The sequence below is a fragment of the Pelodiscus sinensis genome, chromosome 22, assembly GCF_049634645.1.
Source record: "Pelodiscus sinensis isolate JC-2024 chromosome 22, ASM4963464v1, whole genome shotgun sequence".
In the NCBI taxonomy this organism is placed as follows: Eukaryota; Metazoa; Chordata; order Testudines; family Trionychidae; genus Pelodiscus; species Pelodiscus sinensis.
This window is the reverse complement of record NC_134732.1, coordinates 21,074,579-21,098,339: the sequence shown is the minus strand read 5'-3', so window position 1 is coordinate 21,098,339 and position 23,761 is coordinate 21,074,579. Positions and strand designations below refer to the sequence as shown.

General features: G+C 47.3%; 1 protein-coding gene across 11 annotated transcripts in view; it reads left to right on the top strand.

Annotated features, from left to right (window-relative positions):
* The window catches only part of DAB2IP (DAB2 interacting protein), a 364,307-nt gene that overhangs the window by 157,423 nt on the left and 183,123 nt on the right, over window positions 1-23,761 (top strand). For all 11 annotated transcript variants that reach the window (XR_012897179.1, XR_012897178.1, XM_075905444.1 and 8 more), the window contains exon 3: window positions 15,591-15,709. Coding sequence is in view for 9 of the 11 variants with exons in the window: in XM_075905444.1 (XP_075761559.1) it covers window positions 15,591-15,709 (119 nt within the window). In the remaining 2 variants the exon portion in view is untranslated. The remainder of the gene's footprint in view (window positions 1-15,590; window positions 15,710-23,761) is intronic.

Genomic DNA, 23,761 nt, shown 5'->3' with positions numbered 1-23,761 from the left:
CCCAGCCTTGAGCCCCACAGCGCCCTTTGGAGAGGGCAGGGGGAACAGAAGCTCCTCTCCTCCCCCCTCCCTCCACCTGATTTGTATGGGGACATTGCTGGATTTTCTTCTTTGTCACAGAGCAAGGGGAAAGTTCACAGTTTGCTGCATTCCTTGCTCTGTCTGGGAGTGCATAGGGCAGACAACCCTGGATCTGCCCCAGCAGGGAGACATGCACCCTTCCCCAAGCTGTGCCTGCTGGAGCTGCAGCACGCATGGAGAGGTGTTTCTCACCTGGCTCCAAGCTGCTGCGCTGATGGAGGGCTGGGATTGTCCTTTCTCCCCAGGCAGCCTGCACACTGAATCCCTCCTCCCCAGACCCACCCCAGAGCAAAGATTTAACCAAAACTTGGACATTGTCCTTTTATTTTCCAAAACCCCCAAATTAATTGATGCAGGCAACAGTGGGTAAATCTAGTGAGTTATAATGCTGGCTCTGCTGCCAACCTGTTGCGTAGCCTTGGGAATGTCATTTCACCTCTGTGTGCTTCAGTTAAATGGGGATAATATTCATCTTCCACACAATGTTCCTGTAAGCCTTGATTAGCTTATACTGGCATGTTGGTTTGAGAGGTACATTGCTACTTAAGTACAAAATATTCATTATTGCTATTGATCCTTATCTGCTTCTTTTTAACTATCCAATCTTCAGGGGCTTATAGATTAACAGTTCTGCCTACTTGTTTTTCCTTTTGATATTTTCATACCCTCTGCTCCTTGTTTCCTGCCCCCTTCTATTTTTTTCCTTCACCCCCCTCTCCCTTCCCCCCTCTTTATTTTGGGTCTGCACATCCTAAACTCAAAACTCTGGTCATCTGAAGAAGTGGACTATGCCTACAAAAGCTCATGATCTGCTCCTAATACTTAGAGCTAGTGCACAGGATGTCCTCAAAGACAAAGTAACACCAAATTAAGCTGCGGAGTGGTCTCCCATCACTTGGGACATTTAAACTGAGACTGGCAGAACACTAGAAAATACGCTGAAGAGAACTAGCCTATACCGGCCCCAGGGAGAGGGACAGGATGAGTTACAAGGTTCCTGTAGCTTCAGGGGGTAGCTGAGTTCGTCTGGACAGGATAAACTTAAAAAACAACAAATGGTCTGGTAGCCCTTTATAGACTAACAAAACATGTCTTCAGGTGTCTGAAGAAGTGGGCTGTGCCCACGAAAGCTACATGTTTTGTTACTCTATAAAGCGCTACCAGACCATTTGTTATTTTAGAACCGCACAACTTTTGAAAGCCTCGGTGCGCAAAGATGGGGGAGTCGGGCTGTTGGTAGCCACATGCCTGCATTGAGTTACTTATCACAGCAAGCAGGACCGTTTAAATGGTCACATCGCAGCATCCAGTGCACTAGCTCTAAGTATTAGGAGCAGATAGGTGGTTTCCCTCGGATGCCCTCTATAAAGAGCCTGAGTGATAGAAACCATTAATCTTCGTAGAGTTTGGTTGCTGGTCATGTCTGAGAGGGATCACCTAGACTCCAAATACACTTTGCTACCATGTCCTATAAATTCTTTATTTTATCTGCAGTGAAATCACAACTACATTTTAAAAGCAGGACGGACGTAATGATTTACAGCTGATATCAAGCGCTTAAGTCATTATTATGCTACAGAAAGTATGGTAGAAGTTTAGATTTATAGGAGTGTGAATAATTTTCTGTCAGATGGGGATTATCCCTTTTAATCTAAAAGGCACTCACTCTCTCTCTATCGGAGGTTTCAAAGACATTTGTCTGATTGGAATCTATGGCTCTCCATTGTAAAATAAATCTCCTGAGTATACAGTGCATAGGAGACTGTAAATGTGAACTTATTAGATTTATTGAAAGTCAAATACTCCGAACTCTTAATGTCATAAACAGTTGAATCCTCTGAACACCATGGGGTATGTTTCTAAAGGGTTGGACCATGTTTTAGCAGCGGATCTTCTGGATTTGAGGGCTTTCGCAGAAGGTCTGTGGTATAATAGCCTTGTGGGGCTAATCCTTTAAGGACATTTCTTGAAAACACACAGGGGGAATTGTAGAATTTCTTAGGCATCAAGTAATTGGTTTTCCCCCCTGTTGCCTTCTATCCTGGGCTGGGTGGTTGCTGAAAAATGACACGCCTCTCCCAGTGATATGACGGCGCATAGGCCTGTAACAGAGTCAAGACCTTTGAGAGGCTGAGCCAATGCAGCTGTTCTTTACGCAGAGCCATGTTTTCAGTGAGCCTTGAGAGAGGTATCCAAAATATTTGCAGGTGGCACCTGTACTTTTACAAGGACATGAATTCCCTTTAGGAGCACAACCCAGGTAATAACACAGCTTGTGCAATTCCCCGTTGGTGGGGATAAATGCAGGGTTTGGCATGTGCATGCAGGCTGTGAGCTCAGGGTTTGTCCTCACTTACCGGGAGAGCTTCACCGCAGAGATCAATCTCCCAGGGTTCAATTTAGAGGGTCTAGTAAGGACCTGCTAAATCAACCGCTGATGGTACCTTCATTGACTCTGGTACCCCATTGGGTTGCAAGAAGTAAGGGATGTGGATGGGGGCATTTCTCACATTTTCCCACCCACAGTGGGAACGCCGTGGACACTTGACCTAAGGTTCATCACATAGCTGGAGTTGTGTATCGTAAGTCGACTTTCTCCCCTACTGTAGATCTGGCCTTGGAGGCAGGGGGGATCTAAGCTATGGTATCAAGAGCGTATGTCAGGAAGATGCTGATGGCATGCTGGCTGGGAATATTGGCTTGGAAATGTTTTGAGGTCTGGCTGGCACATAAAAGACCTTCCCTCCCTTCCCAATTCTTGGTTTCGCTCTTGTAAATCCCAGGAGACTGACTCTTCTGCAAGTTGTTAGATTTGCCCTGCCTGCCTCACTGAGCTTTACTGTCTCATCGTTCCTGTGGATGCCTTGTGTCTGAGGCCCAGATTATAAGCTCCTTGGGCCAGGGGCTGCCTTTTTGTTCTGTGTCCGTACAGGACCTAACGCCGTGAGGTCCGGACGCAGGATGGGGGCTCCCCGGTGTTATGGTAATACAAATAAACAATGAGAGCAGCCTGTTTCATGCCTCTCTCCTTTGGCTTTCTCTTCCCCGGCAGGGGGAAGAATGACCTTTCCTCCGCGTCTGGAGGATTGTCTCCTCCATGGGACGCTGCATACAGGCAGTCGTTGGCCTCCTCCCTCCCTACGGCTTTATTTCTCAGAGCTGCTGCTTGTGACCAGCCGGGGGTCCCAGGAGTTGGCAGCCTCTCTCCAACCGTGGCCATTGCTGGTCACTGCAGAGGAAGGTGTGAGTTGCCACGACCCATGCGACTGTGTGAACCTCTGCTCTGGACAGGGCAGATTCCTGTCCGCTGGATGGTCACCAGCTAACTCCATGCCACATGAGGATGCTGAACTCTGTCTCCTCTGTCTCTGGTGGGTCTAATATAGCTCTTATGATGACCGTGGCCCTGGCTAGTGGACTAGTAGACCCTGTCCTTGTTTGTAGAAATGTCTGTTTTGTTCCAAGTTTACTAAAGTGGTTTGATTCCATCGCCCACCATAGCAAATTCTTTAGGCTGATACCATGTTTGTTTTCTGATTGTCCTTTGGAAACAAGTGCCCCTTTTTTCTTGCATCAGACTGGAAGTTTCACAGCCAGGGTGTACGTTACATTTTATACTCAAGAAATGGCGCAGCAGCAGCGACAACTGAATGTTGTTTCCACAGGATCTATCCAACCTCCCCTTACGCAGGATCTATCCGACCTCCCCTTACGCAGGATCTATCCGACCTCCCCTGACGCAGGATCTGTCCGACCTCCCCTGACACAGGATCTGTCCGACCTCCCCTGACACAGGATCTGTCCGACCTCCCCAATGCACCTCACTCCTGATTGTCAGCGTTTCCTGGGGTTTCTTTTCTGAGCCCCTACCTTCTCTTCCACAGTGTCCTAGCAGCCTCTGCTTTTCCAGTCTGGGGACTGTCCATCGTGCGAGGCTGTGCAGTGCTTTCTGTGATTGGGCCACGTGCATGGCAATGAAACCACAGCACCGCGACTCAAGCCAGGATCGGAACCTCTCTGGGCCAGGTTCTGGCTTGGTGTGAGTGAGTATAACTCCACCTGATTCGTACATTCTAAGGACTGCTTCTCCCTGCCAGTGAACTGTAACACTGACCCACCTTTCAGGATGAGCGTTTTATTGGGTTTCGTATTTAGACTCTCAGACTTCACTCAGTAACCACTGGGTGGGAACCACCTTTAGGATCCGTCTACACTATAGCCAGAGGCGAAGTTTACACAGGCACTGTGCAGCACTGTATCTGTCTGGTTCAGAGGTGTGAAAAAGCACCTTCCTCCCTGAGCAAGTTACAGCGCTATGACGCGCCTGTGCGAACCAGGCTCGAGCGCTCGGCTCTGTCTGCAACTCCCGTCGCAGAGGGGGTTTACACAGAGCTCTGCCGCGGCGGCGCTTTCCGCTTTTATGTGTAGGCAAAGCCAGAGGCATCACTGCGGCATGCGCAGACCTATCTGAGCCAGCGTGGGTCTGGTTAGCTTCATGGCCGTCCCTCCGGGAGCTGCTGCCACACGGACAAGCCTGTCTGGATCGTTGGGGGCTGCCACCCGTGTTGCTACCACGTGACAGCTGTTATGTGAGCTAGCTAGAGCAGAGCCGGCGAGGGCACGTCCGCAGTGTCACGGTCCCGCCTCGGACGGCAGTGGAGACAGACCCTCGGTCATTGCTGACCCGGGCTGGCTCTGAAGGACGTTTCTGGCACCGTGTTTATTCGTTTATTAGCAGCCCAGGTCGCAGGAGGCACTGGGGTGATGAGGAGGAAGAGCAAGCGCCTGCCTCAAATAAATACAAAGGGAATCTGGACCAAATGCTGATGCATGGGTATGGACGTGATCGCGGGGCAGTGACAGCAGGGGAGGGACCATGGGGAGCCCCGCCACCACTCTGCTTGCATTCCTGCTTGCTGCTGCTGGGTTGTGTTTAAAGGAGTAAAATATTCAGGGCCCCGATTGCTTGCCCGTTGGCCTAGGCGAGCGCTAGAGTGCCTAGAGCCAGCAGAGACCCGAAGCCGCTAAAACGGGCCTGATCCTGCAAGGTGCTCAGCGCACTCCATAGGGAGCGGGTGGTTCTCAGCACCTCGGAAGAGGGTCTCAGCACCACCCCAGGATCAAGCCCTAGGCTCACCAGAGAGCGGCGGGGTGTGCGTGGTGAGGGCTCCCCACATCTGCCACCAAAGACGAGTCACCCCAGCAAGCAGGTGGGCAAAGGCCGTTTCTTCTTTGCAAGAGAACAGCACGTGGTGTCTGTGAGGAGGCTGTGTTGGCCTGGTGGCGTATTTCCTAGGCGAGGCTCGTGTTTCGCTCTCTGCCGGCTCAGCCGTGAGCTGCCTTCTCTGATTGCTCTTCATTTCTGTGCTGCAAGGTCAGGCTCATTGTGGTTCCTGCATCAGTCATTGCTGATTGCCCAATTTCCCTGCCCCTACGTACCTCAGGAATACATATCTGCCTTGTTCGGCTCGGCAGCCTCAACAGCCTGAGACGCGTGGCACGGAGAACAGATAATGCAGAGCAGTGCGGGTTTTGTTTGAACAGAAGAACGAAAGAGGGCAAATTGAAGAAGCATCTGACCCTTCACGAGGAATCCCCTCGGAATGCTCCTGACAGGATCATCCTCTGTCGATCCAGATTCTTATATTCCCACTGCTCCTCCCCGAGCGAACACCTCCTCCCTGTAACACTTCAGTCCTCGCCAAGGAGAGCAGCCTTGGACTTGATTGCTTTTGTAGAGGACTTGGGTTTGCCTCCCCTTCCTGGGAGGAAGATGGAAAGCACAGAGTGGACATAGCTGGTCCTATCCATGACCTGCATGGGGGGTGAGCGCGGAGTGTGAGTACTTGGGAGGCAGCGAAGCCAAAACGTCGCTTCCCCAAGGCAGACGGAGAAGTGCCATGGAATGAAATTTGAACAGAGGAACGTTTATGCTGAGAAAAGAAAAGTCACTGGGGGAAGGGGAGCATCCTGGCAGGAATATAGTTTATTGATTTGTACACATTAACAGGGGTGTCGTGAGCAAGACACGAGAAGTCATTCCTCCGCTCTACTCTGCGCTGGTTAGGCCTCAGTTGGAGTATTGTGTCCAGTTCTGGGCACTGCATTTCAAGAAAGATGTGGAGAAATTGGAGAGGGTCCAGAGAAGAGCAACAAGAATGATGAAAGGTCTAGAGAACATGACCTATGAAGGAAGGCTGAAGGAATTGGCTTTGTTTAGTTTTGAAAAGAGAATATTGAGGGGGAACATGAGAGCAGTTTTCAGTTTCTAAAAGGGTGTCACGAGGAGGAGGCAGAAAACTTGTTCATCTTGGCCTCTGAGGATAGAACAAGAAGCAATGGGCTTAAACTGCAGCAAGGGAGGTTTAGGTTGGACATTAGGAAAAAGTTCCTAACTGTCAGGATGGTCAAACACTGAAATAAATTGCCCAGGGAGGTTGTGGAATCCCCATCTCTGGAGATATTTAAGAGCAGGTTAGATAAATGTCTATCAGGGATGGTCTAGACAGTATTTGGTCCTGCCATGAGGGCAGGGGACTGGACTCGATGACCTCTCGAGGCCCCTTTGAGTCGTAGTATTCTATGATTTGGGGAATGCCATCCAGTCAAGCCAAACCTCAGCGCTCTTATCGATGGCGTTCAAGACGCAGAGACGTCCAGGAAACGTTGAGCCATTGTGCAGCCCTCAACAAGGGGTGTCGTGGTTTGTGGCAAGGAAACCCTCTCCCTAAGGTGAAACACCTAGGCCTGGGACGTTTCAAATAGGCTGGAGCAAAGCCCTGGAGAATAGATTGTAAGAGCAGCCATGCATTAGGAAGAGGTGGGAAGGGATAAAATGTGACCTGCCAGAGCTTTTCCTTCTCTTTCTTCTGTGACTGAATGGTACTTGCCTGCATTAAAAGTCTCAGCCTCCTGATTAAACCCCGTTCTTGGTCATGAAATGTTCCCAGGTTTGTGGCCTGGGCTAGCCCCAGGCTGGCTCCTCAGTGCCTTCTCCTCTGCTTTTTCCAGTGGACCGAGTGAAGTGTTTCCAATGACAGTGCACATTGTATTAATCTCTTGCCATGCGAGGGCATTGTTGCTAGGCAACTCTTAACAACCTGCACCGTTTCTTGCAAGCTGTGACTGCTTTCTGGCCTGGCTCACAGATATCCACGTCTGTGCACTCCCACACTGTGTGTCCGGGTCTGCCCCTGGCAGAAGTGTGGAAAGATGGACCTTCGACCTGCCACGACAAGCATCTGTCACTGGCCACATGGCATGTTCCCGGAAATCTTTTCTCAGGCTATTGGCTTAAATCCTCATCCCTCATGTGCAAGAGAGAGAGAGAGAGAGGCTTTCCCAGTCCCTTTGAGATTCGGATATTTTAACATTTCATGGATCATTGAAACCTGGCTCCTCGTGGATGGACTCTGCCCGCTCTAGTCACCTGGCATCAATGCCCCTCTCTTCACCTCAGCTGGGCATTCCTTTTGGGGCATATAGGGTGGCTGGGAATAGCAACTGAGGTTGATACATAGAAGCATGAGAAGAGAAATCAGAGAGCTTGCCACCTTCTCACGTGTGTACAGATTTTCTGCTTATGTGTGTGGCAGCCCTGACAGATCACACTTCTCCAGGTCAAATGACCAGAATAATTGTTTCTCCTTTTGAGCTCTGATCTGCTGACTTGGGAAGGGGTCTCCTCGGTACCTAGTGCCATGCATGTTAGGCTGACTGTCTTGATCAACATTTCCTAGAATCATAGAACTGGGGGGGACCTCGAGAGGTCATCAAGTCTAGTCCCCTGCACTCACGGCTAGATCAAGAACCATCTAGACCATCCCTGACAGGGGTCTGTCTAACCTGCTCTTAAATATCTCCAGTGATGGAGATTCCACAACCTCCCTAGGCAATTTATTCCAGTGTTTAACCACCCTGACAGTTCCTGGGGTATGTCTACACAGCAGTGTTACTTCGGAATAATATGTTATTCCGAAATAACATAGTCCGCATCTACACTACAAGCAGTTATTTTGACATAATGTCAAAATAACGTCGAGCTGGAGGACTTCTTACTCCGACTCGTGTAACCTTCATTGTATGAAGTGAAAGGGAAGTTGGAGGAAAAGTAGACAGCGCCAAAAGCTAAAATAAGCTATTTCGACTTAAGCGACACAGTTGACGTAGTTCAAGTTGTGTAGCTTATTTCGATTTTAGCCCTGCTGTGTAGACATGCCTCTAACGTCCAACCCAAACCTCCCTTGCTGCAGTTTGAACCCGTTGCATCTTACAGAGAATAATTTGTCTCCCTCCTCCTTGTAACACCCTTTTAGGTACTTGAAAGCTGCTATCCTGTCCCCTCCCAGTCTTCTCTTTTTCCAGACTTTGTGATGTCATCTGAATCTGAGAGGTCCTCAGCAGAGGAGTCTGCAAGGATAACTTGTAAGGTTAACTGCATTGGAATATTCATGCAGCTGGTGACACCTGGATTTCTCAGGTGTGGCTACGACTGGTGTTTCTCTCCACATTAGCCACTAAAATGCCTATGCAAAAATGGCATGTAGAGAAAATGCCCCTTTGCTGGAAGGTGACTTGACAGAGGCTGTCTGCTTTTTAAAATGTATGAATTGAGCCCTTTGTCACTTCTGACCAGAATAAAACTGGATGATAGTGACAGGGGACCAGCTTCTCACTTACAAGTTTGAATTCGAAAGAGACAACCAGTAATAAATGATATATGATCTATTCCAAAGAGCCCCCTCCATGCGCTAAACAAACATAAAGGCACTTGATTTCTGAAGGTTACCTCTATCCATGAAATGTTCTTGCTAGCTTATATCCGTTGAAGGAGTCTGCTGTATGGCTTGCTTTCCCCCTCAGACTTCTAGGATAAACTTTTGACTTTTGAACTTCCCCTTGGTTTTATCTGTTATCTTTGTGCTGGCTGATGGAGTTGAATACAGACATGTTTTACAAGGCTAATGCTGGAGATATGCACTGGGTACCTTTGTCATGGTAACGAGCAAATATTGAATGCTGCCCAGGAAAAAGCTTCCATTTGATTTCAAATGCTGAAGATAACACGTTTTTGTCCATTGAAACTAATAATACCTTGCACTTCTCAAGCATCATCTCTTGGAGCAGCTCTAGCTTCTTCACAATAAGTATTAATGCATTTGTCTCTGTCACATTCAAATAGTTCCCCATGCCATTGATTTTTGTTGCCTTCTAGCTTTATAATTCCAATATCCAGTGCCAGACGTGTCATTTCAGTGAGCCACTGTTATCCTGTGGAAGCTGCCATCTTGTGTTTCAGGAAATACGACTTCATTTGCAAAGCAAACACAGCACTTACATCTTTGGTCCTGTTGGTTGTGAAGAGAACGTGAATGTGATTCAAGCATAAACTGGTATGCTCACCTGAGTCTCTGGAAAAAATGTCAACTGCCCCAGTCATGTCACATGCATGTTAACTCTGAAGTATAATGATGACCAGGAAATGTCAGTGGTTCATGGTTGATCTGTGCACCAGAAAAAAGAGAGAGAATCATAGTTTAAAGGTCTGTGGTGACTGAGGTCTCATTTTGGTGTCTTACGTGGGTAGAACTTAGTTTGTGCATGGAGCTTTTTGTCTCAGTAGAGTTTAGAAGAATATCACCACGTTTAGTTATAATTTGATTCCTTCCAGTCACGTATTTCAGTTCCTTTTGCAAATCGTCTGCTAATTTAGCTTCAAAATATCTTATAAGAATAAGTATTCTGACATTATACTCAGCATTATGCCCATTTTATTCTTGTTTATATTGTGGTGGCACCAAGAGGCCCAGCCATGCCCCAGGGTTCTGGTGTGCCTAGGCACTTTACCAACCCAGGACAAAACCATGATCTATGCCCCCAACAGCATAAATCTGTGCATGGAGCTTAGGTACTCAGATACCAACGTGAGTGGGCATAATATAAGTACAGGTTGAATCTCTCTAGTCTGACACTCTTGAGTCTGGCAACGTCTATGGACCAGCATGATTTTAGTGAGCCGGATGTTCAATTATCAAGGGTGTGGCCAAGTTTCCCATGGTCCCATAAAGTTTGTTTATAGCCATAAGTCCTGGCTCTCCGTGTTCTGTGCTGTTAGCCCTAAATGCTTTTTAAAAGCCCAGTAAGCAGTGGAAGTGTTGGCAACGCTTCTAGATAATATCAATCTCCTGTGGTTCAGCAAATTCTCTGGTTCAGCACTGGTTAGGTCCCGAGGGTGCCGGACTAGAGCGGCTCAACCTGTACCTAGAATAAAAAAGACTCAGACAGACCGAGAATCATCCATGGTTATATGAAAACCCTTATTTCTACTCTAAGGGCTGCTTTCTTCCGTTCTGACAAGACCTGATAAGAGTGTGGGGCAGCTTCTATTGTTATGTTCTGTTTATTATTCCTTTAGTCAAAGCCCAAGAGGAGTGTGCTAGGGTGGCACACAAGGGCAAGAAGCTTGGTCATTTGGGGGGAGTGTTACGGAAAGCTGGTTGGCAAAGTGTGATGGGCTAGTGGCACATCGGGCTAGCGCACGGGAGACTCTGCCATTTCTCCTTGGCCTCTGTTTGTCAGAGGCTGGAGAGGGATGGCAGGAGACAAAATCGCTTGATCATTGTCTTCGGTCCACCCTCTCTGGGGCACCTGGTGCTGCCCACTGTCGGCAGACAGGCTACTGGGCTAGATGGACCTTTGGTCTGACCCAGTACGGCCGTTCTTATGTTCTTATGAGACATGCAGGAAAATCCTGTCCCGGGTTCCTAGCAGATAGCCCTGCAGGGCCTCTGCAGTGCACTGTGTGTGTATAGCCACCTCCTGGAAACACCGCCCACCACTGGGTTCTCTCCACCCCACCTGAGGAGCATTGGCATGGTTGGAGGGGGGGGGGGGGAAATTCCTCTGCCTACCACAGGCCAGACGCCGGCTACGTCACTGGCCAAAAGTTCCAGGAGGGAGGCCAGAATCCCAGCACCATGAGAACAGTGTCAACGTAAAGGCAAAGTGCCTTGGTCGCTTTCTGAAGACTGAGCTGCCCTGGCCTTTCTGTAACGTCCCGGCTCACGGAGGGCACGCGGCGGGACGCTGCGGAGGGGACTTCGACCCCCCAGGCTGTGGTTTCTGGTGACTTTCAGCTGCGGTTGTTTCTGGAAAGATCCAGAAAGCTTTCAGGGGTTTGTCATTTGTATTATAGCCTATTAAACTGTCTTTGGGCTTCTGAATATTTAATCTGTTTAAGATAATAGCACAATGTTTCCTATCATTTATTTATTGGTACAAAATGCTGCCCACACGGAGGTAGAAATAGACCCTGCCCCAAAGAACACTCAAGCTAAGATCTATAATGGTGTACAGAGGACAGTAGACTATTCTAGCCACAAGAGATTAGGGAGGTAACCCATTAACTGGTTAAACCTTTAACCGGTAAGCATTGCCTTACTGGCATACTTACTGGGGTAACTGGTTAACCAGTGCCCGGCACAGTCCATGGCATACCACGGGTAGGGGGCTGCTCCTGGCTGGCTGAGCCCATCTGCTTCGGGCATGGGGCGCTCTAGCCCAGCTGGGCAGGAACAGCACCCCCACCTGTGCTGCGCCGTGGGCAAGAGCTGCTCCAGTGCCTCTCCCCTCACCCGTGGCATGGCGGGTGGTCAACCAGTTAAATGTATTGTTAACCAGTTAACAATGTACATGGGATTTTACATCCCTACAAGAGATGCTCAAGGTGACGGTATCGAGCCTGAAGAGAGAAATAGTGATGCTGGAAGACGGCCGTTAGCCTCTCTCCTCTAGAGACCAGAGTTCAAGTCTTGTCTGTAGTCACCAGTGAAGATGAGAAAGTTTTATACACAAACACAGGCAGAGATGCCCAGGAAACTCGCGCCTGTTCATTCTCTCTCTCTCGGGAGCAAGCCCATTCCCCACTCTGGGTCTGAATCCCCCCATCTCTACAAATCAGGGATGTGAATGGATTCTCAAGCTTGTACCATTCCTTCTATATGAATGAGACACACTATGTAGGTGTAAAGTGTTGATATAGTGTTATAATTTACCAGCATCAAAATCCCTTGACATCTAATTCTCCCAGGGAAGTTGGCAATGAAAACTGGAAATGGCACCTTGTGAGCTCCTGCTGCTGGCGATGAATGTTAAAACAACAGGGAACAGAAGGAATGTAATGTCTTATTGCAATCTTAAATTCTAATTTCCGAGCCCTGCTTGCATCATCTAACAATTGTCAAGATGTGCCGTGTAAGATAGTGTGAGATGGCCGCGATCATTTGTAACCGAAAAATATATGTTTGTTTCATTCCCACTTCCCTGTCCAGAGTGAATTACTGTCACTGGATTTTAAAGAAGTAGCTTGATAAACAACGAATAGTCCTGTGGCATCTTAGAGATTACCAAAATATAGAGAATCATGAGCTTTTATGGGTAAAACCACTTCCTCAGATGAACTAGAGTGAAAATAACAGAAACCAAGAGAGAGATGTAACAGCAGAAGACGTTATCATCAAAAGCTATGTATGAGACACAGCCAGCCCACTTAATTAGCCTCATTAACACAGGTCCTACAATTGACAGGTAATGCTTCTACTGTTTATATATATATATATATATATATATATCTTGTTTTTTGTTATTTCCACTCCAATTCATCTGAGGAAGTGGGTTTTACCCACAAAAGCTCATGATTCTGTATATTTTGGTTAGTCTCTAAGGTGCCAGAGGACTACTTGTTTTTAAAGTTACGAACTAATATGGCTACCCTTCTAAGATTTTTTTTAGCTTGATAAAGTTACTACATATTTGTAGCTATACCTGCAAAGAGAAAGAGAGTCTAATCTCTTCCTTCTGGATTAAAGCCAGTTTGTCCCAGGGGTTGGAGAAGAGGCACAATTGGTCAGTTATATTTTTTTTTCCTTTGGCCTTTCTCGGAAACATCACTTAGTAATTCTTGCCTGTGCAAAGAGACCAGACTCGATGGTCTGATCTACTGTGGTAGAAAGTATAGTACAGTATATCTAAGAGAAGGTCGCTTGATCTTTCCTCCAAGGTGACAGGGAAAGAAATAATGGTACTTAAAGGCTATAATTGTGTATGCCAAAATACTTCTCCCTCCTTTCAGAGCCCAGCTACGTCTGTGAGGCTGGTGAGCATACAACTCGGCTTAAACGGCTATGGGGGCTAAATTCCCTTGGCTTTATTTGTGAGCTGAATCTTACCCAGTGTGTGTTTAATGTTGGGCAACATATAAAAAGTCTGTTTCTCTGTGTGCCGGATAGTTGAGAAAATATTGTCGAGTCCCATAGCAAGTATGGGGATGCGTAAGGCATGCATGAAAGGACAAGTGGTCTGTCAAGGTTATGGGGCAACAGATGAGGATAAAACCTTCGACTCTTTATTATGTTGGGTTTTTATAAAAAAAGATCCTGCTGAGCTTATATTCCTCAGGTCTGGGCTTCCTCCCATTTCCCTGTTCCATAGAGAGGAAAATGTTATAAAGGCTATTTTCCACAGCTTTAGTGCTTTCTGAAAGGGTCTTCCCTTGCATTCCTCTCTTAGCATGAGCTGGTAGTCAGGGCTGGATTAAGGGGGGGGAGGGCTAGCCGGGCAGCTGTTCGGGGCGCCAACCTATGGGGGGGCGCCTGATTGAAGTGGTAAGGGATGCTGTGTGCCCAGGGGTGGGGCCGGGGTGCCAGTATGGTTCAGTCTGGCAGTGCCGATAGTCCCATGTTCTACTACAGATCAGTGTTTCTTAAACTGTGTTCTGGGGAACACTGGTGTGCCACGAGGCAGTTGGAGGTGTGCCGCGGAGAACAAAAGAGTTCAAAATGGCTGCCTTTTTTTTTTTTTTTTTGCTCAATTACTTCCCCCCTACCTTTTTTTTTTTCTGCTCAACAAAAAATCCTTGGTATTCCTCATTAAAAAAAATGGTCTGGTGTTCCTTGATCTTAAAAAATTTAAGAAACACTGGTTGAGATAGTACCTACTTTCTCCCTGAGTGCCAGGGACTGGACTCAATGACCTCTCAAGGTCCCTTCCAGCCAGTTCTATTGTTCTAGCTCCATTCTAATGAAGCAAGCGACTTGGGTTGTGAATCCGGGTTACACGCCGCGTTTATGGGCAAAGTGGTGTTTGGGTGAAGCTGAGAGACCTTTACCTTTCTGAAAGTCCATGTATCTTGATACAGCTGCATACTGGGCAGTGGCTTGTGGATCTGAAGCCTACACACACTGGCCCCAGGCAGCCCTGTGACCCCAGGAAGATCTTCTCTAACCCCCGGACACTGCCTCTGGGTGTTTTTCTGAGTGGCTGTGATTCGTGTAGCTGTGCTTGGGTCTTCTTATGAGTCTCTTCTCAAGAGAGGGAGAGACCCTATTTACACTACACAAGAGGAGACTGCCAGTTCCCGGGGTTGCTTGGGAAAACAGAGCAGGCCCATGTCTAGCTAAAAATACTGCCTGGGGCCCAGCGGGGGGAATGGCCCCAATTTACCTGTGAGTGAAATTTCACTCACTTGGTTTGAGCTTAGCCCCTCACTGCTGCCTCAGTCAGGACAGGGCTGAGAAGAGGCCTGCGATCTCAGCTCGTGTCTGCTTCCCTCTGACTCAGACCCCCTGCTATGAATGTGTATCCCAGAATGTGCTCTCTGGGCTCCTATCACCATATTTTTGTTCTTTTAAAGGCCCCGTTACCTTGTGGCCATTTTACCTGTCCCCGCAGCCCCGTCTCCCATCCTGGGCACCACAGCCGCATGGTTCTTCTATTGCCTGCCTCAGCGCTGAGAGTAAACGTAACGTTCAGATTAGGTAGGACATTCCCTCCTAGCAATAAGCAAAGAACACATGAGAAGCTTTGCTATTAATGCTAGCCTGGAAGCAATGCAGGGACTGCTATTTGTATTTCAGAGGGGCGGGGAAAGGCTGCACGTCCTCTCTCGACACAGGTGCTGCACGTAGGGCGGGTCTATAGGTTGGTTGAAAGCGGCGCGTTGTAGGAGTTGGGTGGGGAGGGAGGATACGTGGCGATTCATTTAAAACAACCTTGTCCGGTTCCCCTCACCTGGAGCGAGCCAACTGGGGTTTTTTTGGGCAGGTGAATAATTACCAGTCTCGTTAGGGCTTGGCACGCGTGAATCCTTGTGCCAAGCGGAGCCCAACAGCACCCCGAGCTGGAATGTCTCCTCTCGCCGGGAGTTGCAATATGCTAGTCTTGTCTCTCAGACAGTATTTTTATGTGAGCTGATGGTTGCCAAGGTAACAGAGGCTTAGGGGAGTCTCACGTCGACGTAGCTTGCTGGCCTCTGCAAGCACTGGGAGCAGATGTTGGATGGAGTCCTCGGAGCCGGGGCTGACAGCACGAACAATGCTCCCAGCCGTCGCAGGGAAAAGGCGCTGGAGAGAAGCATTTGCCTAGTCGTGCTTGGGTGCAAGGGAGCAAGTTGAGGGCTCTCTCCTTTTTTTTTTTTTTGGTTATAATTTAGTATTCTTGTCTCACCCCCACAGGGGTTCCTCAGCCGCCGGCTGAAAGGCTCCATCAAAAGGACAAAGAGCCAGCCCAAGCTTGATAGGAACAGCAGCTTCCGGCACATTTTACCTGGCTTCAGAAGCGTGGACAATGAAAGGTAAGGGACCGCGTCTCTCCAGGGGGTGGGGGGTGCGAGAGGGAGAGTGCGCGAGGTTATTGATTTTCCTGGGCTTGCTAATATACTGCTGGTCTCACTTGGAGCATTGGGCTAAATATGCAGTAGAAGCGGGCTCGTTTCATCACAGTGAGGGGCGATCTTCATTTGCAGAAGAGCAGGCTATGCAAATCCTCCCTTTTTCAGCTCGCGGGATTAGAATCCCCTCTTGTCTATTTTTTTTTAATCTGGTAATAAACTCTCTAAGCCCCTGCATGTAAATGCAGCTGCTGAACCCCAGAGATGAGGCTGAGGGAGGGAGGTGCTTCCCATTTGTGCCACATTGAGTATTACAGAGTCACCCGACACTCTGCGGACAGCAATGTTTAACAATATCAACTTATCACTTCCACAAATCCCTCCTTCCCCCAGCCATCAATCCCCTTCGTTTTACCGGGCTGGAGACTTTGGATTCATCTGCGGCTGCTTCTTCCAGCTGAGCAGCGACACAAGCTTTCATTTGGGAGAGGGTGTGTTGTGGGGTATGTGCAGATGGAGCTGAGGACACGTTTGGAGACAGATTAAAAACAAAATCAAAGGGGATGAAATCCAGTTTTCATTCATCGTGGGCTGGAATGAGATGAGCCAGTGAGAGAGCCCTTTATCTGCTTTATAGATGTGCATACGTGTGTATTTCTCTGTGTGTGTGTGTGTGTGTCTCTCTCTCTCTCTCTCACACACACACACACACACACACACACACACACACACACACACACACACACACACGTGATGCATATTGCTCTATATGAACATATTTGTTTACTGACTCTCGCAGGTCAAGGTCAGAGTTGGCCAAGTCTGACTCCATGACCAATCATGGAAATGAACCATCGTTTGCTTGCAAAAGAGGAAGCTTTCATCTTAAACATGAATCTCAATAGAGAGTGACACAATAGGAAAAGAAAGCCAAGAAAACTCCATGCTTGAAAAATAGCAACGACCAGATGCTAAGGATGATGCAGATTAACTGTTGGGAACATGTTGTAGCAATAGTGACTTAAAAACCAGTGTAGGCTTTCCATTGGCATCCACTTTGTACTTCAGTTTTAGAAGCCAGGACAACATTTTCGTTTTGGCTTTGTGTGGGTAAGGGCACAGGGTTGTTCATTTTTGAAGCCCCGTGAACGACAACAAGCGGACTGCGTTTTTCTTTCGTGCTGCCTACAAGCATCTCCCCTTCCAGAATCTGAAAGTGAAAGGGTTTTGCTGACCAAGGCTGTGCTGTGTTTCAGAGGTTAGCATATGGAGAGGGGGGAGCAGATTTGATGCTGCTGAGATGTTCACGTAGTCTCTAAGTAGGGCACTGTGTTCTGTGTGGCAGCCAAGTGAGTCTAGTTAGGCATCAGGGGATGTGTCTGTGTTGTTGTTGCTGCTCTCAGAGGAAAAGCTGGCTGCAGTAGACACCGTTTTCTCTAAAGTATACATCAAAAGTCTAGCGAGGTTTGTTTCTCTGTGTGAATTAGTGACAAGGAGGAGGGGACTTTGTTCTGTTTGTCACCCCTGCAGGACAGGTCAAGGACCCATCAGAATCGCCGCAAATTAGGACTCCTCTTTTCCTTTCCCTTTTGGGGATAGGTCTCTCTTCCGGGGGGAGAGTCTTAGAGCTGTGGGCTTGTTAGTCTGCTGTCAGATAACAGACCTCCCGCAGCCTTCATATTGTCAGGTTCTTTGCATGGCTGCTGTAGGTTTCCAGTGTAGGTCTCAAGAGGTGGGGAAGAGTAAAGGTGACAGTCACTGGCAGTGAACACAGCCACGGATGTTTGTGCCTAGGAGAGTTAAGGGACTGAAAATGTAAGGCCTTGTGTTAGTGCACGTTTTGCCTCGTAAACTTGTTCTCCTGCCACGTACATTTGTGTTGACCTGTGGAGACTCACGTAATGCTTTTTATTCTCTCTCGGCTACCAACTCCCGCTTTTGTCAGATCCACAAAACATGCACAGGACGAGGGTGGCCAACCCTCCAGGATTGTTCTGGAGTATCCAGGAATTACAGATGCATCTTTAATGAAAGATTATGTCCTTTCATGAATACGTTCAACCCCAACCCTGTGTCGGAGGATCTCTCTTTCTATTGCTGCTCTTCTAGAGGTGAAAGAAATTTCTCTGCTGTTATCTGTGGAGTCTCTCATAGCCACACCCTAAGGTTTCTGTTATGACAGTTAACTTAATACTCTTCAACGTTCTTGTGTCTATAAAAAGCACAATACGCTGAGTTCTGTATATGAAAGGACGGGAATGGTTCAGACCCCTCTTGCTCATTTTCCATCCTGCTTCTTTGTGTTTCCTGTGATCTAAGAAGGGTTTCAGCTTGGATCGCAACATTTTGCCTTTTAAACAGTTTGGTTGGTGACTCCATCTTGTATCCACGCTGATTCGCCTTCTATCTAGTCTGAGTATTTGCACTAACTGAGCATTATTTGTGCATGCTCGGGCTTCATAGAGTGCTGAGAAGGAGATACCATGGCAAAAGTGAGCAAAGCAATGGATAAAATCAAAACACGTGTGTCTTAAATATTAGCCCTGGCAGATTGTAGTGGAGTCTGTGCACCAGCACCTCTGTTGCGTGCAATGTCCCTTCATTGCTTTTTCCCTTAAATTCCCTCACATCTTGTCTATCCAGCTGTATATGGGACAAGTGAATAAATAGATAGCGTGTGCATGCACACACGGAGAGAGTCAGCCAAATAGAGTACAGTAGGAGCCGGAGACACACACACACACACACACACACATAGTGCATACAGAGGCTGGATGAAATGGATGAACCATATGGTTTCTTTTATAAAAACAGGCATATGCATATAAACGTCAATAAATTATGCACATTTTCAAAGAGCAAGTGGTTACCTACCACAATAGGGAGAAAGTCTGTGAGACAGGAGTTTTGTTACAAAACAAAACCAGGAACCATTATTAAACATGGAAAATGTTGGCAGACTATCCCACTGGCACTGGTGCAGAATTGCCTTGTTAATTTTACAACAACGTCTGGCTTTTGTACTTTATCCTGGCACAAAGAGAGAGAGGCCGTGTTCTCGTAGACGGTCAGAGCTTCTCACTTCTTGGGGGAGGTGACAGTTCTGATGTGTTTGTTCTCTTCTTGGCTGGCGTTTAAATGGCAGTCAGCAAGGGTTCCACTTTCATATCCCGACATTTGTTCATGAAGTTAGACTCCGGCCCATGTGTGTTCACAGAGCAATTGAGGAACCTCGGGGAATTTATATTTTAATAAATTCTCAGATGACACATTTTGATTGCGTGGGTGGGAGAGGGTCGTGCAGAATGTCTGAGGCATCATTCAAAATGCGTTGTACAATTTCAGGTGTGCCTCCCTCTGTTGGATTTTATGTTGCCTGGAATGAGACATGAATCAGTCCTGGCCTGTGATTCTGTAGCTCAGGTAAAGGTGCACTGAGAGCGTACCCTGAAGTGAGTAAGTCACGGTGGGGTGCAAGCTGAAGTTTTTATGGAAGGTGTTTTATCCCCACCGGTGTCCACTTGGCGTAAGAGTTGTAGGATCTGACCCAGTATGCCCCAGGAGATGCGCATTCATCTTGTGCAGCGTCTTTATACAAATGCACAGTACAAGTGAGGACTCGAGAATGAACACGCCCGTCAGTGTGTTGGCTGGTCAAATTGCTCATTAGGGCTGGGGTAATAGAGGGTTCCGTAAAAGCGGCTGCATCTTGATTTATCAAAGCGACTGACCAAGTTTTAATCGTGGAGCACTGAGGCTTCGTCTTTGTATCGGCCGCTTTGGAATCTGCCATAAATCAAGCATTTGGCAAACACGTTCTCCTTAATTGGACTCCCCTTCTTTCTGTACCATCCGTGATGAGCTCCAGGGCTTTGGACAGGTCTGAGCTGCAGAGAGAGGAGAGCTGGCTAGTCTGCTGAAGCATTAATTACTGCTGTTAGTTTATTTCCAATTGATTTTTATTATACTGACCTTTTGAAAAATATATTCGAAGAGAAGAAGACTCCAGCAATTGAGCCCTTTTACACGGGGTGGGATTTTTTTAAACTTAAATTTATAAGCAATGGATTTGATCCTCCTTCTTTTGAAACCAATGGTAAGTCTGCCCTTCATCTCTGTGGGACCAGGCTGGGGCCCTCGTTTCGAGGAGAAAACGGCGTGTCTGTGTTTCTTCTCTGCCCATTGCAGTAATGACTGCTGACAGTGTCCTGAAGTTGGAGTGCTCTAACACACAGAGATGGTTTGACAGGGTCTGACAGCAGGAGCAAATGATATTCCATAGCTGTAGGGTTTTCTTTTAATTGAGGATTTTCGAACTGGTGAGGGATTGGCTTTGCTGGGGCGGGCATCGGGAAATTGAGGACAAGAGTGCCCCCGAAACCTGGCGAGGTGGCCAAGCTTGCTCACGTCAATGCTGGTGCACTCCCTCTGTCTTGGAGCTAAAGTACAATAAAAACAGAGATCATTAACCATCTGTGGACATGTGACTAAACTGGCCTGCTCCATCTCCTGTCTGGCCTCTCTTGGGTGCTTGGGAAACAGAACTGCAGTGCCGAGATCATGTTGGGGCTTTGTCATAGCAATAAAGGGCATTTTAAGAACAGCCTCTGAATTCAGCACTGTCCAAGATGCTGGATTCTCAGCCTTACAGAAGGAAGTTCTTTTTCCTTGGCACAGGTAGAGCATGGTCAGCAGCCTGCCTCAACTTTAATGGGAAGAAACCATGTCTCGAGCCCCTAGGTCTCCGTGTTTTGGTCCAACTTTGTCTTCTCTGCCGAGCTAATAAGGAGGCCAATTGTGGTAGCTCCTTTCTTTGGTGTGCAAACCTGGCCCCTGCCAATTAGCTTGCCCACCACAGGCCTGAGGCCCACAAAGCTACCAGGCAGTGGTAACTTTCAGTCTCTCCCAAGTAGGGGTGGATTTGAACTGGCACCCTAAAGATGAGATTGTCCCGTTTTCCTTTGCGCTCAACTCCTACTCCCTGCAATGCTTTTACGTCAGTAAATTAAGTATAAATCCTTTGAAAAGGAATAAACAAAAATCAAATTTAATTTACTCAGCAGAGTGTCCTGGAGCGATACTTCACAACTGACCTTTGAACACAGAATGGGTTATTGGTCTTGGGATGTTACGGGTAGAAGGTTTTCCTCCTTGGAGGTGCTTTTTCTTTGGGGCTGTGTCTACACTGGCAAGTTATTCCGGAAAATCAGCTGCTTTTCTGGAAAAACTTGCCAGCTGTCTACACTGGCCGCTTGAATTTCAGGAAAAGCACTAACAATCTACTGTGAAATCATCAGTGCTTTTCTGGAAAAACTATGCTGCTCCCGTTTGGGCAAACGTCTTTTTCCGGAAAACTGTTCTGGAAAAGGGCCAGTGTAGACAGCACTGTAGTGTTTTCCGCAAAAAAGCCCCAATCGCGAAAATGGCGATCGGGGCTTTTTTGTGGAAAAGCGTGTCTAGATTGGCCACGGACGCTTTTCCGCAAAAAGTGCTTTTCCGGAAAAGCGTCCTGCCAATCTAGACACGCTTTTCCGGAAATGCTTTTAACGGAAAACTCTTCCATTAAAAGCATTTCCGGAAAATCATGACAGTGTAGACGTAGCCTGGGGGGTTTATTTTTGCACTTATGGATCTTTGTGCCTACAGGGGAGCTGCAGCTATTGCTCCACACATGGTTAAGGCCTAGGACTGTTCATCTCATCTCTCATTTTAAGGCTTTGCTTTATGCCTATCTTCTTGGAAATCATCATTGAAACGAGGGCAGAGTTGGACCAGGTAGTTTTACAGTCTACCTTTCCTTGACATGGTGCAATGTTGGTCCTTTACTTCCTTTGCTTTTATGTCCCGGTCTTTATTTCTCACTGAGATATAAACCCAGTGAAATTAATGGCCTCAGCGGGGTCGCCGTGTTAGTCTATAAACAATGAGGAATCCTGTGGCACCTTAGAGACCCACAGATTCATCAGGACATGAGCTCTCATGGGCAAAACCCACTTCATCAGATGAATTGGAGTGCAAGTTGCAGAAGCAGGGGTGTATAGAAGGAAGAAGTTGCTTGTGTTAATTAAGCTAATTAAGTCAGGGTGGAAGTGGATCATTCATAACATTTAGTCTGGAGAGATGAATATTCAAAGAGGGGAAATTGCTTATTAGTACTGCAATATCCCCAACATGTTTGTATGGCGGGAAAGGGGAAAATCCCATGAGCTCCTCCTGTAGATAGCAACCACATTTTTAGCCTGTTAAAATGATCCCATGGTACTTCTATATAAAGATGTAAATGCAAGCACGTAGGACCTTCTGTACCTTCTATTATGAACAAATACAGAAGTAAATCAGCAAAATAACCCTCCAAATTGTTTAATTACAATATTGATCTTTCCTGAGTATACTTTTCTGTGCGTGCCTAGAACTCATTTAGAATTAAGAGACACTCAATTATGAAGGTGGATGATTATTTTGCAGGTTCTCTTACGTCACTCCAGGAGATGACATTCCATTGAAGCTTTTTCTTGGCTCTGAAAAATTCCGAACATCTGGCCAATTGTTAAACGAGCCTCAGTCTTGGAAGAGAGGCAGCGGTGGGTTTAATTAATAGCACCGAGGACTGGCAATAGTGTTCCCCTCCCCAAATTCTTTTCTCTGTCACCAATTCTTATCTACAGCCCCCAAAGGGGAGAGAATATGTGTCACCAGTGGACTGTGACCCTGACCTGTTTAATTCTTGACCCTGTGCTAGAGATGTCAGTGCTGTGGGTCTTTAAGCACTCCTTTTGACACAGGAGTGCAGCAACATCTCTCCTTTGTGCTAGTAAAGTAAGTCTGAGCGGGAAATCTTCTTTAGAGCTACATTGCAATTGTTTATTCTCTGGGAATTGGATCCGCTACATTTCCATCCCACTGAAGCTGGTTGGGCCTAGCATTGCCAGATACTTTCACAAAAAATACCAAACATGGCCGGAAAAAAATTGGTTGAGCAAAAGAAAAAAAAAAGGGCACTGCGCCTTTAAATCCCCATGCCGCCCACTCCCTCCGCCCCCACCAGATGCAGCAGGAGAAGAATATCCCAAGTGGCATTCCATCCGAGAAAAACAGAAAATACCAGACATTTTACATGTCCGGTATTATCTGTTTTTTTTACTGGACAGAGGCCACAAATACCAGACTGTCTGGGCCAATACCAGACACCTGGCAACCCTAGTTGGTCCTGAGGAGAATGTGGTGTCCTCTGAACTTGCGGTGGGAAGTCTGAGAAAGTCACTTTATTTCCTGTGTGAGGACAAATGACTCATCTCGCAGAAGGAGGCCGCTGGCCGGCCCTGGAAGGCATGAATGCCTTTCCGAGCTGTGTTAGGAAGTGCCATCATGCACTCTCCTCTTGCCACTGGAATACCAGGAGACGGGGAGGGTTTTCAGGCAGGTTCAGCTATTAAAAGCAGGGTGTTCAGTCAGAAGTGAACTAATGGTGCGCTGAACACTGCAAACAGGCCTGTGGCTTTCCCGGTGACAAGCCTGCTTTCTGAACGCGCTGTTCAGGCTGTCACGCTTGCTGACACCCTGTTGGAAAACCATTTAGCTCTATCAAGGATCAGGGATTGAAATGCAAAACACAACATCTTAGGACAGTGAGAAAGAAGGCGCATTTGACAGATAATTGGGTCTGTTTTATCATGCACTAGATGGAGCCTGCTCCCACCCCCCAATCAGTGAACAATAACGCGGCTAAGATTCAAGGACAGTCATGGAGTCGCCAGCCTCCTGGAAGTACCTGCACTTATTTCCAGGCAACCTTGTCTAGGAATATGCAAATCAGCCTGTTAATGGGATTCCTTTGCAAAATATTTCATGAACCAGAAAATTAATTACTGATCTCTAATTAATGGCTATTTTAGACGACTATGGTAAAAGGGGAGAGGGAGCGGCTTTGCAGAAAGAGAATATCTGCTCCCCAATGAAAGGTGATGTTGTCCATCTTCCTTTATCACCGCATTAAATAGACATGGGATCGGGTCCTCA